Consider the following 15,153-nt stretch of genomic DNA (forward strand, 5'->3'; position numbering starts at 1 on the left):
CAGGCAGCTCAGACCCCTGTAGATGTTCGCATCTCAAATTTTCCACAGATGGATGTGATGACGCTTGAGCAACTTATGAAGAACATCAAATCTGGATCTCCAGCAGACCCCTGCCCCCCTAGTGTTCTTCGTTTAGCACGTCCTGTTCTAGAAGACCATATTCATTCTCTTTTGAACAAGTCACTGGAAATAGGACAGTTACCAGCTAGCTTCAAGGAAGCCCGAGTGAAGCCTCTAATAAAGAAATCAGGAGCCGATCCCAAGACATTGAAGAATTATAGACCTATCTCCCAGATCCCGCTTTTGGCAAAAGTCCTTGAACAACATGTGCTGAGATCCCTGGCCTCGTTCCTGGAGTCACACCATCTTCTCCATGAGCTTCAGGCGGGTTTCCGTGCACATCACAGCACCGAGTTGGTGATGCTCTCGGTGCTGGACGAGCTTAGAGGTATGGCTGACAGTAAGAAGCCGAGCGCCCTGATACTTTTAGATCTGTCAGCGGCGTTCGATACTGTCAGCCATGCCCTGCTCTTGGATAGGCTGGCCAATTTCGGGATTCGGGACATGGCATATCAGTGGTTGGAATCCTTCCTGTTAGGGAGAACACAGAGGATTCAGGTGGGGGACAAGGTATCGGTGGTGGGAAATCTGACGTGCGGAGTCCCTCAGGGCTCTGCACTGTCCCCACTCCTATCAACTTGTACCTACAACCATTGATCAATTCCCTGGCAAAGATGGGGTGTTGGGTATTTAACTATGCTGACGACACCCAGCTGTTGCTGAGTATAGATAATACAGCGTAGGCTCAGACCCATGCGCAAGATGTTCTGAGATATACAGTCAGTTGGATGTCCTCGAATCTTTTAAAGATTAATCCAGAAAAAACAGAAGTTTTAGTGGTCTCGTCCATATGCTCACCATGGAGTGACCTGTATTGGCCTCAAGAACTAGGTCCCACTCCTATACCAGCTGACAAAGTGAAAAGTTTGGGTATTAGGATTGACTGCGAACTGTCAATGATCAGTCAGATCCCCTCTGTAGTAGGGACCTGTATTGGCCTAATCAGACAGCTACGCAAACTAGTGCCCCTTCTTTCCCGGTCCATGCTTCGCACAGTAGTTTCTGCTACAATAATCTCGAGGCTGGACTACGGGAATGCGCTCTATCTGGGTCTGCCAAAAATCTTGACCAATAGACTGCAGGTGGTCCTAAATGACGCTGCACGGCTTATTTTCAGGCTCCCAAGAAGATCTCATGCGTCCCCGCTGCTACAGAGCTTTCATTGGCTGCCTATTAGGCAAAGGTCTGATTTTAAAAACTTATGTATAGCCCATAAGGCAATCTATGGGCAAGCACCTGCCTATATTAAGCAACGGTTGGAGGTGTACAAACCTGAACGAAGACTTAGGTCCTCAGATGCACAGCTGCTCGCCTGTCCCCGGTTCAGACTGGCTACAAAAGGCGGAAGATCTTTCTCTGTTCTGATACCAAAAATTTGTAACAAACTTCTGGAGGCCCTCCGTAAAGAAGGTAATCTTCTCCGTTTTAGGAAAATCCTAAAAACAACTCTTTTCAGAGAGGCATGGAGCTCAGTCTAGCCTACTTTGGTATTGCCTCCATTCTGATAACCTAGTAGTTGTGCTTTCTTGGTCATAAGCGCCTTGAGACCTGCCGGTGAGTTGGCGCTATATAAGCCGGAAATAACAATAACAATAACAATAACATGCCTGTTACGCCACCAGGGCACTTTAACTAATCTGGCCCCTGATGTGGCAATGTTGAAAAGCTTAATTTGTTACATATTTTATCACACACATCTGTGACATAATTAACAACTTTATTAAGTCATTTACAAAGCTTCCTTGTACCAGGCTCTCCTTCCCAATCAGGAAGTAGGAACCGGAAATGACCTACAATATGTTTCTGTATGTGACCTATGACACCAACAAGTCTCCCCCGCCATCACACAACTGTGCAGAGCAAACATAGTGAATAATATATGTGTTTGTTAGCTGAACATTTCTGTATTCACTTCTGCAATGCACTTTTCAGAAGTCTTTCAGACATCATATTCCCACCACCCCAGCACATGCAAGTCAACTAAGGAAGACAAGGAGACCCAAAGAATAATTCTGATTGACAAATGCGAATTTTCGAAAAATCTGAAACATCCTCCCACATCGAAGCATTTACATTTGGAGCAAATGTCTGACTTTTTCAGAAATCCACAAAAAAACTCAAGGAGTATTGCTCGAAATCTGCGTCTATTGCAGGTCGACCAATATTAGTCACGGAGTAAGGTGTTTTCAAATATACAATTTTAATAAATCTTTGTTTCCTCACATACAACTATAGGGCAACTTTGGAACTGAAATGTAAAACATAGTTCTTCTTTCTGGTCTATGATGAAAATATTTTGCCCCTGAACGAATCCTTTCCATCACACTCATCCCACCTTTAGGTGTGTTTTCTCCCCATTAACCCAGTGGAAAAACGTCTTCTACTACATTTGATAGGAATACATTTGTAAGTGTCTCCAAGGTGGAAAGATAACGGAAATTTATTTTTGAATATCCACAGACATATAGGTTTGCTGGTGTTGCTATCGTTTGTAGGTGTAGCCGTTCAGGTACAGCAACAAACCTGGCACAGTACTGCTGGGACATTCTATCAAAATTGCATAATTTCTGGGTGCAAATCCCATATGCATGGATATATTTTTCCAGTTTCTGATTTAATGACTCTGGAATGGGATTTTGGGCTGAAAATTATGCTTTTGCACACCTAGATAGCACTATGGTGTGCTAAATGGTTGAAGAATGCACAACAATTCTGTTTTTATGCTCTGTCTCTTTCCAGCAACAGACAGGTGGTAGTTCTCAGACATTGAAACACAGAATAAAAGCATATTTTATGTCCAATGCCTATGGGTATAAAAATTTGCCACATGATACGGCAAAAGAGGGATTTTCAAAAGAGATTAAGGGCCAGATGCACAAACATTTTTGCATGCGCAAACAGGTTTGCGTACCCGTTTGCGCATGCAAAAATAGCATGGGGAATGTACAAACCCTATTTTGCGAGACACAATTTTTTGAGACTCGCAAAATAGGCATTTGCGACTCGCTATTAGGAAGGGGCGTTCCCTTCCTCATAGCGTGCGCATCCCTATGCAAGAATGTTTTGTGTCTGCAATTGCGGGCGCAAAACCCTTGCAAATTACCACCCTCTCCAAGAGGGTGGTAATGGGGTCGCAAAAGGAAAGGGGTCCTCAAGGGACCCCTTCCCCTCTGCAAACGCAGGGGAATTTTTTTTAAGGGCAGGGAGCGGTCCCATTAGCAAGCATTCCTTTAAGAAACAAAACACCTGATCTGCCACTTTTTACCACTCAAAGATGGTTCCTTCATGTAGTAACTTATTAATGGGATTTCAGAAGACTGATGAATGCACAGTCTATGAAAAATTGGCAAAGCCCAAAACACTTTGAAAAACTTTGACTGTGGTGGGTGCGGGCCATTGAACATTTGAAGCCCTCTGTTCGAATTATGTATCTGAAAAACTCTACTGTTGTAGATTAGAAGACACATCTATCTAGCTAAGTAAAGAGATGGTGATCTCATAATCTCAGTAAAAATCCATTAACATGTAGGTATTTCTCTTAAGGTTTGAATAAATTAGAATATCATCCAAATAGGCACTGCAGAGTACTTTCAGAAATCCTTGCAGAAATTTGTTTAAGGAGCATTGCATAGTCCGAAAGGCATGATCTGATAATCAAACAGCCTAACTTTGCGTAAGTGCGGTATACCATTTGTCTCCCTCTTGGACTCCCTTAAGATTTAATTTAACAATAATCTGAATTCAACTGTACTTTCCTTGCTGCCCAATCAATAAAGCGATACAAAAGAGGATGATGGACGGAGCGTTTGAGCAAATCAAACACTCACCCCCAGTCAACTGATCTGGGTTTAATCCATCACCATTCTTTAGCTCACTCGGCCACCCCAGTTCAGACATGGCTATATGCAAATCAGTCTGACCCTGTGCCTCATGGGAACAGTCCAGCCCGAACTGCCAAGCCATGTCTTCCCTGGACCGGAAACAACCATCCTGGGACCGGTTTCGGATTCATAATCCTCATCAGCCAGGCTATCTTGAATCCAGTGGCCAAGTGAGCAAGCGACTCATGTCTGAGCATACCCTGCCACACTTAGGGCGAACAAAGCGATACAAAAGAGGATGATGGACGGAGCGTTTGAGCAAATCAAACACTCACCCCCAGTCAACTGATCTGGGTTTAATCCATCACCATTCTTTAGCTCACTCGGCCACCCCAGTTCAGACATGGCTATATGCAAATCAGTCTGACCCTGTGCCTCATGGGAACAGTCCAGCCCGAACTGCCAAGCCATGTCTTCCCTGGACCGGAAACAAGCATCCTGGGACCGGTTTCGGATTCATAATCCTCATCAGCCAGGCTATCTTCAATCCAGTTGCAAGTGAGCAAGGGACTCACGTCTGAGCATACCCTGCCACACTTAGGGCGAACAAAGCAATAAAAAAGAGGATGATGGACGGAGCGTTTGAGCAAATCAAACACTCACCCCCAGTCAACTGATCTGGGTTTAATCCATCACCATTCTTTAGCTCACTCTGCCACCCCAGTTCAGACATGGCTATATGCAAATCAGTCTGACCCTGTGCCTCATGGGAACAGTCCAGCTCGAACTGCCAAGCCATGTCTTCCCTGGACCGGAAACAAGCATCCTGGGACCGGTTTCGGATTCATAATCCTCATGGAGAAGTGTGGCTCAGGGGTTAGAGGCAGCAGACCCGGAAGCTGAGATCGGTCCTGGACCAGGGTTCAATTCCCGCCTCGGCGGGTTTTGGGCTAAAAATTCCACTGACTCGATAATTCTCGCCCCGGTGCCTCCTCGACTCACGGGTTCACACTCTGCGACTCTGGGCAATAGCTTGCTTAATCTCCACAACGGCCCCTCGCGGCGGGATGCCTGACTTTCACCTTGTGGATACCCTGCTATCTCACAGGGGAATACCAGGAAGGGTTCCCTAACCAAGCGCCGGGAAACCCACTGCGGGTAGCTGTGCGCTATATAAGCTCAACTACATTTACATTTACATTTACATCAGCCAGGCTATCTTGAATCCAGTGGCCAAGTGAGCAAGGGACTCACGTCTGAGCATACCCTGCCACACTTAGGGCGAACAAAGCGATACAAAAGAGGATGATGGACGGAGCGTTTGAGCAAATCAAACACTCACCCCCAGTCAACTGATCTGGGTTTAATCCATCACCATTCTTTAGCTCACTCGGCCCCCCAGTTCAGACATGGCTATATGCAAATCAGTCTGACCCTGTGCCTCATGGGAACAGTCCAGCCCAAACTGCCAAGCCATGTCTTCCCTGGACCGGAAACAAGCATCCTGGGACCGGTTTCGGATTCATAATCCTCATCAGCCAGGCTATCTTGAATCCAGTGGCCAAGTGAGCAAGGGACTCACGTCTGAGCATACCCTGCCACACTTAGAGCGAACAAAGCGATACAAAAGAGGATGATGGACGGAGCGTTTGAGCAAATCAAACACTCACCCCCAGTCAACTGATCTGGGTTTAATCCATCACCATTCTTTAGCTCACTCGGCCACCCCAGTTCAGACATGGCTATATGCAAATCAGTCTGACCCTGTGCCTCATGGGAACAGTCCAGCCCAAACTGCCAAGCCATGTCTTCCCTGGACCGGAAACAAGCATCCTGGGACCGGTTTCGGATTCATAATCCTCATCAGCCAGGCTATCTTGAATCCAGTGGCCAAGTGAGCAAGGGACTCACGTCTGAGCATACCCTGCCACACTTAGGGCGAACAAAGCGATACAAAAGAGGATGATGGACGGAGCGTTTGAGCAAATCAAACACTCACCCCCAGTCAACTGATCTGGGTTTAATCCATCACCATTCTTTAGCTCACTCTGCCACCCCAGTTCAGACATGGCTATATGCAAATCAGTCTGACCCTGTGCCTCATGGGAACAGTCCAGCCCAAACTGCCAAGCCATGTCTTCCCTGGACCGAAAACAAGCATCCTGGGACCGGTTTCGGATTCATAATCCTCATCAGCCAGGCTATCTTGAATCCAGTGGCAAAGTGAGCAAGGGACTCACGTCTGAGCATACCCTGCCACACTTAGGGCGAACAAAGCAATACAAAAGAGGATGATGGACGGAGCGTTTGAGCAAATCAAACACTCACCCCCAGTCAACTGATCTGGGTTTAATCCATCACCATTCTTTAGCTCACTCGGCCACCCCAGTTCAGACATGGCTATATGCAAATCAGTCTGACCCTGTGCCTCATGGGAACAGTCCAGCCCGAACTGCCAAGCCATGTCTTCCCTGGACCGGAAACAAGCATCCTGGGACCGGTTTCGGATTCATAATCCTCATCAGCCAGGCTATCTTCAATCCAGTTGCAAGTGAGCAAGGGACTCACGTCTGAGCATACCCTGCCACACTTAGGGCGAACAAAGCAATAAAAAAGAGGATGATGGACGGAGCGTTTGAGCAAATCAAACACTCACCCCAAGTCAACTGATCTGGGTTTAATCCATCACCATTCTTTAGCTCACTCTGCCACCCCAGTTCAGACATGGCTATATGCAAATCAGTCTGACCCTGTGCCTCATGGGAACAGTCCAGCCCGAACTGCCAAGCCATGTCTTCCCTGGACCGGAAACAAGCATCCTGGGACCGGTTTCGGATTCATAATCCTCATGGAGAAGTGTGGCTCAGGGGTTAGAGGCAGCAGACCCGGAAGCTGAGATCGGTCCTGGACCAGGGTTCAATTCCCGCCTCGGCGGGTCTTGGGCTAAAAATTCCACGGACTCGATAATTCTCGCCCCGGTGCCTCCTCGACTCACGGGTTCACACTCTGCGACTCTGGGCAATAGCTTGCTTAATCTCCACAACGGCCCCTCGCGGCGGGATGCCTGACTTTCACCTTGTGGATACCCTGCTATTTCACAGGGGAATACCAGGAAGGGTTCCCTAACCAAGCGCCGGGAAACCCACTGCGGGTAGCTGTGCGCTATATAAGCTCAACTACATTTACATTTACATTTACATCAGCCAGGCTATCTTGAATCCAGTGGCCAAGTGAGCAAGGGACTCACGTCTGAGCATACCCTGCCACACTTAGGGCGAACAAAGCGATACAAAAGAGGATGATGGACGGAGCGTTTGAGCAAATCAAACACTCACCCCCAGTCAACTGATCTGGGTTTAATCCATCACCATTCTTTAGCTCACTCGGCCCCCCAGTTCAGACATGGCTATATGCAAATCAGTCTGACCCTGTGCCTCATGGGAACAGTCCAGCCCAAACTGCCAAGCCATGTCTTCCCTGGACCGGAAACAAGCATCCTGGGACCGGTTTCGGATTCATAATCCTCATCAGCCAGGCTATCTTGAATCCAGTGGCCAAGTGAGCAAGGGACTCACGTCTGAGCATACCCTGCCACACTTAGAGCGAACAAAGCGATACAAAAGAGGATGATGGACGGAGCGTTTGAGCAAATCAAACACTCACCCCCAGTCAACTGATCTGGGTTTAATCCATCACCATTCTTTAGCTCACTCGGCCACCCCAGTTCAGACATGGCTATATGCAAATCAGTCTGACCCTGTGCCTCATGGGAACAGTCCAGCCCGAACTGCCAAGCCATGTCTTCCCTGGACCGGAAACAAGCATCCTGGGACCGGTTTCGGATTCATAATCCTCATCAGCCAGGCTATCTTGAATCCAGTGGCCAAGTGAGCAAGGGACTCACGTCTGAGCATACCCTGCCACACTTAGGGCGAAGAAAGCGATACAAAAGAGGATGATGGACGGAGCGTTTGAGCAAATCAAACACTCACCCCCCAGTCAACTGATCTGGGTTTAATCCATCACCATTCTTTAGCTCACTCGGCCACCCCAGTTCAGACATGGCTATATGCAAATCAGTCTGACCCTGTGCCTCATGGGAACAGTCCAGCCCGAACTGCCAAGCCATGTCTTCCCTGGACCGGAAACAAGCATCCTGGGACCGGTTTCGGATTCATAATCCTCATCAGCCAGGCTATCTTGAATCCAGTGGCAAAGTGAGCAAGGGACTCACGTCTGAGCATACCCTGCCACACTTAGGGCGAACAAAGCGATACAAAAGGGGATGATGGACGGAGCGTTTGAGCAAATCAAACACTCACCCCCCAGTCAACTGATCTGGGTTTAATCCATCACCATTCTTTAGCTCACTCGGCCACCCCAGTTCAGACATGGCTATATGCAAATCAGTCTGACCCTGTGCCTCATGGGAACAGTCCAGCCCGAACTGCCAAGCCATGTCTTCCCTGGACCGGAAACAAGCATCCTGGGACCGGTTTCGGATTCATAATCCTCATCAGCCAGGCTATCTTGAATCCAGTGGCAAAGTGAGCAAGGGACTCACGTCTGAGCATACCCTGCCACACTTAGGGCGAACAAAGCGATACAAAAGAGGATGATGGACGGAGCGTTTGAGCAAATCAAACACTCACCCCCAGTCAACTGATCTGGGTTTAATCCATCACCATTCTTTAGCTCACTCGGCCACACCAGTTCAGACATGGCTATATGCAAATCAGTCTGACCCTGTGCCTCATGGGAACAGTCCAGCCCGAACTGCGAAGCCATGTCTTCCCTGGACCGGAAACAAGCATCCTGGGACCGGTTTCGGATTCATAATCCTCATCAGCCAGGCTATCTTGAATCCAGTGGCCAAGTGAGCAAGGGACTCACGTCTGAGCATACCCTGCCACACTTAGGGAGAACAAAGCGATACAAAAGAGTATGATGGACGGAGCGTTTGAGCAAATCAAACACTCACCCCCAGTCAACTGATCTGGGTTTAATCCATCACCATTCTTTAGCTCACTCGGCCACCCCAGTTCAGACATGGCTATATGCAAATCAGTCTGACCCTGTGCCTCATGGGAACAGTCCAGCCCGAACTGCCAAGCCATGTCTTCCCTGGACCGGAAACAAGCATCCTGGGACCGGTTTCGGATTCATAATCCTCATCAGCCAGGCTATCTTGAATCCAGTGGCCAAGTGAGCAAGGGACTCACGTCTGAGCATACCCTGCCACACTTAGGGCGAACAAAGCGATACAAAAGAGGATGATGGACGGAGCGTTTGAGCAAATCAAACACTCACCCCCAGTCAACTGATCTGGGTTTAATCCATCACCATTCTTTAGCTCACTCGGCCACCCCAGTTCAGACATGGCTATATGCAAATCAGTGTGACCCTGTGCCTCATGGGAACAGTCCAGACCGAACTGCCAAGCCATGTCTTCCCGGGTCCGGAAACAAGCATCCTGGGACCGGTTTCGGATTCATAATCCTCATCAGCCAGGCTATCTTGAATCCAGGGAAGACATGGCTTGGCAGTTCGGGCTGGACTGTTCCCATGAGGCACAGGGTCAGACTGATTTGCATATGGCCATGTCTGAACTGGGGTGGCTGAGTGGGCTAAAGAATGGTGATGGATTAAACCCAGATCAGTTGACTGGGGGTGAGTGTTTGATTTGCTCAAACGCTCCGTCCATCATCCCCTTTTGTATCGCTTTGTTCGCCCTAAGTGTGGCAGGGTATGCTCAGACGTGAGTCCCTTGCTCACTTGGCCACTGGATTCAAGATAGCCTGGCTGATGAGGATTAGGAATCCGAAACCGGTCCCAGGATGCTTGTTTCCGGTCAAGGGAAGACATGGCTTGGCAGTTCGGGCTGGACTGTTCCCATGAGGCACAGGGTCAGACTGATTTGCATATGGTCATGTCTGAACTGGGGTGGCTGAGTGGGCTAAAGAATGGTGATGGATTAAACCCAGATCAGTTGACTGGGGGTGAGGGTTTGATTTGCTCAAACGCTCCGTCCATCATCCCCTTTTGTATCGCCCAATCAATAAAGACATTATGTAAGTCAACCAAAGCATATGCAAAATAAACTTGAACTGAGGAGTGTCTATCAAATCAAAATAAATCTTCTCTTGATGACTTCCACAACAAATCAGATAAATCATATGCATACCAAACCACACCAGACCTGAGGATAACACAGACCCATCAATTGTCTTCATCTAATCGAGAACCATTTCCTTAATTACTAGAGCTTGTAAAGATTGGGCAAACTGCATATCTATACAAATCCCTAAAGCTTCAGAGTCTAAACACTGTGAAAACGTGTTTCCCTGTCCATGCAACAAAATAATTTTTAAGGGAATGATCTGCTGCCCAACGCATTGTATTAACTATCCATTTTTGGAACTAACTTAATTTTTTCACTCGACAAGCCAGCCTCCTTCATTGTCAAGGAATCTAGCTTTCTGCTGGCTGTTGTCTATCTGTAGATAGTTTCATCAGTGCTTAAATCGTGAATAATCTAGGTACTCTTCTACAATGTTTAACAAAATGACTGAATCTGCCACAATGTAAGTACAGATTGTAAATGCATCTTCTCTCTCTCTCTCTCTTTCTCCTTTATTATTAGGACATCTTCTACTCCTAACTGCTTGGACTCTGAAAACTTTTGATAGAATTACTAGCACTTCAGTTTCTTCTGATTGGCATTCAGATAGACTATCATGTAACTGCACCCTGAACTCTATAAATTCTACACATTTAGCAAGAGGATTAACTACTTGTGCCAGAATGATCTTCAATTGATAACCCTAATTCAAATAATGATGACCGTTCTCTTCTGACACCCTGTCACAACCACTAAGCGATTAAGTGTGGTATAATTCAACAAGTCGTGATGGCCCTGCCTTAAGTTTAACAACTTGTTATCCAAAGAAAGTCAGTGATTTTCTATCAGTTTTTTTCATTTGATCACAGGAGGTTTGAATATAAATCAAAGGATTTTTTATCTCAACAATTGAGATTAAAAAAAACAAAGGGTGTGCAGGAAGCAAGCAGGTGGTGTTGTTAGAAGGTGTATGGTCAAAGAAAGTACAGGTGATATCCTAACAGAAACAAATTTTGGTAGAGAGCACAGATTGGCTTGTTAAATGGGAGAACGGGGGGTAGGAAAGGTGCAAACATTCAAGACTTATTGTGAGATCTCCCACAATATGGTTAAAAAATAGCCCGAAAACCCCTAAAATGTTGCATACAACACAAAGGAGCAAAAAGCAATTGACAAATAAGGACTTGAAATATGTAATTTGAAGAAAAGTAATACATATGGTATCTTTCAAAACAGTAACATGATCTGTATCTTGTATTTGACAACCCACTATAATTGTGCTTCATCTTTCAGATTCAGCAGAAGATATTCAAAGCGTTTGTCCAACCTGCCCTCTGTTGGCACGGATGAATGACACGCAGGTAGCTGAAGCTGTTGATGCTTTACTCCAGCAAGTCAACGGTCCTGATGACCATGTCTATTTTCTATTTCATGAAATTGGACGTGCTAGAATTTGGGTATGTATCAAACGCGATTCATTCACCATTTGAAGAGCCAATGACTAAGCTTGATATTCCACCCACATAAAACATGAGAAATGATGTAGTCCAGCTTAATCCTAGATCATGAAAGAAAATGCCATGACAACTAATTACAACGACAATAAATCCATTCCCTTGAACCTACCACACGTTTTAGGTCAATGTCTGTTGCAAAACGGTCCCTACAATAAGGAGCTACATGATAAACATGGTGCTTTTCTATTCTCCCTTTACTAACACTAACTCTAACCCTCACCTTTGCCCTAACTCATTTTCTCACTCTTTTTAGCCCCTATTCCTACCCATATAACTAACCCTATACTTGCCCATTTGCCCAGCCCTTACAATATCCATGTATTATCACGTTTTACTGTTGACTCAACCCATGCCCTATCTCATAACTTTAAGATAATCCTAACCCAAAAACTAATCAAACAGGCAGAGCAGAAATTTCAACTAAATACATAACACAGTCTGAGCTATTGCGTTGGGAACCCGGGACATACATCCCGGAAAGAATAAGAATTTTAACTGGAATAGTTCCAGTTGGGCCTTTGGCTGAGGAATAGGCAGAACCTTGGCCCAGGACACCATCCGACAATAGTCTCCTTCTCATCAGGCCAGTACAAAAATATATTTGCTTAATTTATTCCATTGCACAGCCATCAACACTTTTCTTGAAGGGATACAATAGGATAATAGGTTATATTCTCCTAGTCTTCCAGAACTTTATTTTCTATTTTGAAAACATATTGTGACCACTTCAAATAGAAGTAGTAACTCTGTAGTACATATACGTATGGCTACAGATTTACTATGCTTTGTAAATCACATGCATTCCCAGTGGTACTGCTAGAAATCTGCATGTGAAGCAGGTTAGTGAGTGTACATCTAGTAATGTAATGACCTTCAACACCGTTCTCCTATTCTCACTGTGCATAATTCTACATATTGTAGAACTACGGAGAGGAGAGATTGCTTTAGTTGTCTTGCCAGCCTCATGATTTCCACAAAAACAAAATCATATTGAAAAATACATGCATATGTAAACAATGAGAGGCTTACAGTCAACCTTCTTGCCTTGTTAATTAGTCTGCTTAAGGGTCATTCACATTTTGCTTCTTCCCATTACAGACTACAGCATGAGGAAAATGGGTCAGCCCTCTTCAGCCGTTGGCTCACTTCACTATGAGTGATGGCATTTTTTATTTTGCACTTAAGCACACCTGCTTGGAAAAGTGTCCATTGAAGTGCTTAGGCTCATAAACTAATCACTTTATCATTGCTGTTTTGAGTTCAAGTTGTTTTAAATGTATTTATGCATTGTGATATTTATACTTTGGAGCAAAATTCAGACTTGCGGGGTTGCAGTAGTGGCTGTCCTGTGGCCTCCCTTTTCCGATCCAGCCATTCAGACTGCACAACTGCACCAGCTGCACCAGGGAACTGCCATTCCCTGTTGGTGGCACAGTGGACATCCAGTGGGGTATCCAATAGGCAAGGCTGGACCCCGTCGTCCGCCAAGCATATTATGAGTCTCCCCACCCTAGCTTTTTAAAGGCAGTGAGCCTGCAATGAAAAGGCTGGCTATGGAGAAACCACCAGGGCCTCCATTCCCCCGCCGCCATGGGGATGCATTCACAGGGGCACAACATCTGCCCCCCTGTTTGCATGCTCCTCAAGCTCCAGCACGGTATGGACTTCACAGTCCATGCCATGCTGGAACTGATTTTGCGTTCTCATTACAGTGCCCGTTTTCAGGACACCCCCATGGCAACGGCAAAAGGAAAGCCCGTCAGACATGAGTTGAACTTGTAATCTGGTGGGTGGACCATGCACAGCTTTGGTGGTGCTGTTCCGGGGTAAGCCGGCGCCTCAACGCCAACATCATAATCAGGCCCCTTGTATTGCTCTTACCCTTTGATTTCTACTGCATATATTTGCAAGAAAGAAATCAAAATAATAATAATTAATTATAACAACAATAATAATAGTTAGCTTGCAAAGGCCAGACATGTTGGCTTTGACAATGCTTGTTTCCCAATAGGAGTCAGATAGACAACCTCCTGTGAAAATGTGGAATGAAAAGAAAACATAAACAATATCTTTTCCACAGTAGCAATCAGAGGCATACAATAACATGAGACCTCAGTGGCCCCAAAGGGCCAGTACCTTTGAGCTTGTGCTTGTAGAATCTGTATATTGATCAATGTATGTATTTTACACAGACATGTGAATAAACATGGGTATCATCACAAAGCAACTTTGAAAAAGAATAGGTATCGGAATTCAATTCTCTTTTTCAGCATCTCGTTCATATATACTTGTCTTAGAAAAACAACATTACAGAAATTCAACATTCTAAAAGAGTGGTGGTGACATCTTTAATCTCAGGGGTTGTGCATGTCTGTCAGAATTCTAAAAGAGAACCTGGTGACTCAATCAACATGTCTACACTAAAATGTAATTTTTACATACGAAAATATGACTTGTTTACAGAGGTCAAGATCGAAGGCATATCATTTCTGGTCAGAAACACTGAATGCATTATTTCCTTTGTGATTAGACTGTTCCAGAGAATGCTGTGGAGCTTGAGTTTGTTGTTGTGGCTACTAACTGCACCACTCAAGATGCCAAGAATGCTTCCGATAGCTGTGTGAGACTTTCCGGGGATGATGAAGTAAGTCTGATATCTGGCCATATTCAGGCTACCTGAAAATTGAAGTGGGAAAATGGTTGGCAATGGTTGTTTTTTTAACTAGTGAAAAGTGTGAGGCAAATTTATGAAAAAGTCATGCAATGCAACGCAGCAAGACACTTCCTGGGCCATGTTAGGTGATATCTGCTAAGACATGACACATTCCTGCTCTCTTCCAGCACTGATGCACTTTGTGCATGGTGCAAGGGTTCCAGGGTTGCAGACAGGATTGTTTTTGTGCAGGAAGGGGCACTTTCCTGCACAAAAACAATCCCTTGACACATTTCCTTCCTTTTATGTGTGCGGCAGCGCACTTAGAAAGAGGAAATAACAAGGAGAGATGAAGATATTTATCCTCATTAAGCCTCTGTTTAGAACATGTACCAAATGTTATGCTATCCCAGGTTTGCTACCCTTGATAAATCTGGGATTGCATCAAAGCCCATGTGTGGATATATAGAAAAGCCCATGCTCCACCCATGGAACGCCTCCTTAACAAAGAGTAACGCAAGGCAGCTATATAAGCTGCTTGGTGTTACTCTGGATTTACTAAGCCCCCCACAGCCACACAAGGGGCCTCATTTATGAGGCCGTGCGTCACTTTTACGCCGCCGGTACGTCACTTTTTGTGACGCACCAGCAGCGTAAATAATGTGCCTTGTTGCACCATATTTACAAAGTGACGCATCTAGGTAGATGCGTCACTTTGTAAACCCCTGCGCCACATTATACCTGAGCCAGGTATAATGTATGCAAGGGGGGCGTATTGACGCAAGGAAGGGTCGTAGAAGTGACGCAGTGAAATCTATGAGATTTCACTGCGTCACTTTTAGGACGTCGTTGCGTCAAAATCCTGTGCCTGCCCCACAGCAGGTGTAAGAGTGACGCAGGCCCTTTCACATGGGGCTTGCC

At 45.8% G+C, this 15,153-nt stretch overlaps 1 protein-coding gene across 1 annotated transcript in view; it reads left to right on the top strand.

Annotated features, from left to right (window-relative positions):
* Positions 1-15,153, top strand: part of AHSG (alpha 2-HS glycoprotein) — a 92,934-nt gene that overhangs the window by 46,650 nt on the left and 31,131 nt on the right. The window contains exons 4-5 of the mRNA XM_078666528.1: positions 11,356-11,519; positions 14,110-14,223. Of these exons, the coding sequence (XP_078522654.1) occupies positions 11,356-11,519; positions 14,110-14,223 (278 nt within the window). The remainder of the gene's footprint in view (positions 1-11,355; positions 11,520-14,109; positions 14,224-15,153) is intronic.

The sequence above is a fragment of the Lissotriton helveticus genome, chromosome 11 (assembly GCF_964261635.1).
Source record: "Lissotriton helveticus chromosome 11, aLisHel1.1, whole genome shotgun sequence".
Lineage (NCBI taxonomy): Eukaryota > Metazoa > Chordata > Amphibia > Caudata > Salamandridae > Lissotriton > Lissotriton helveticus.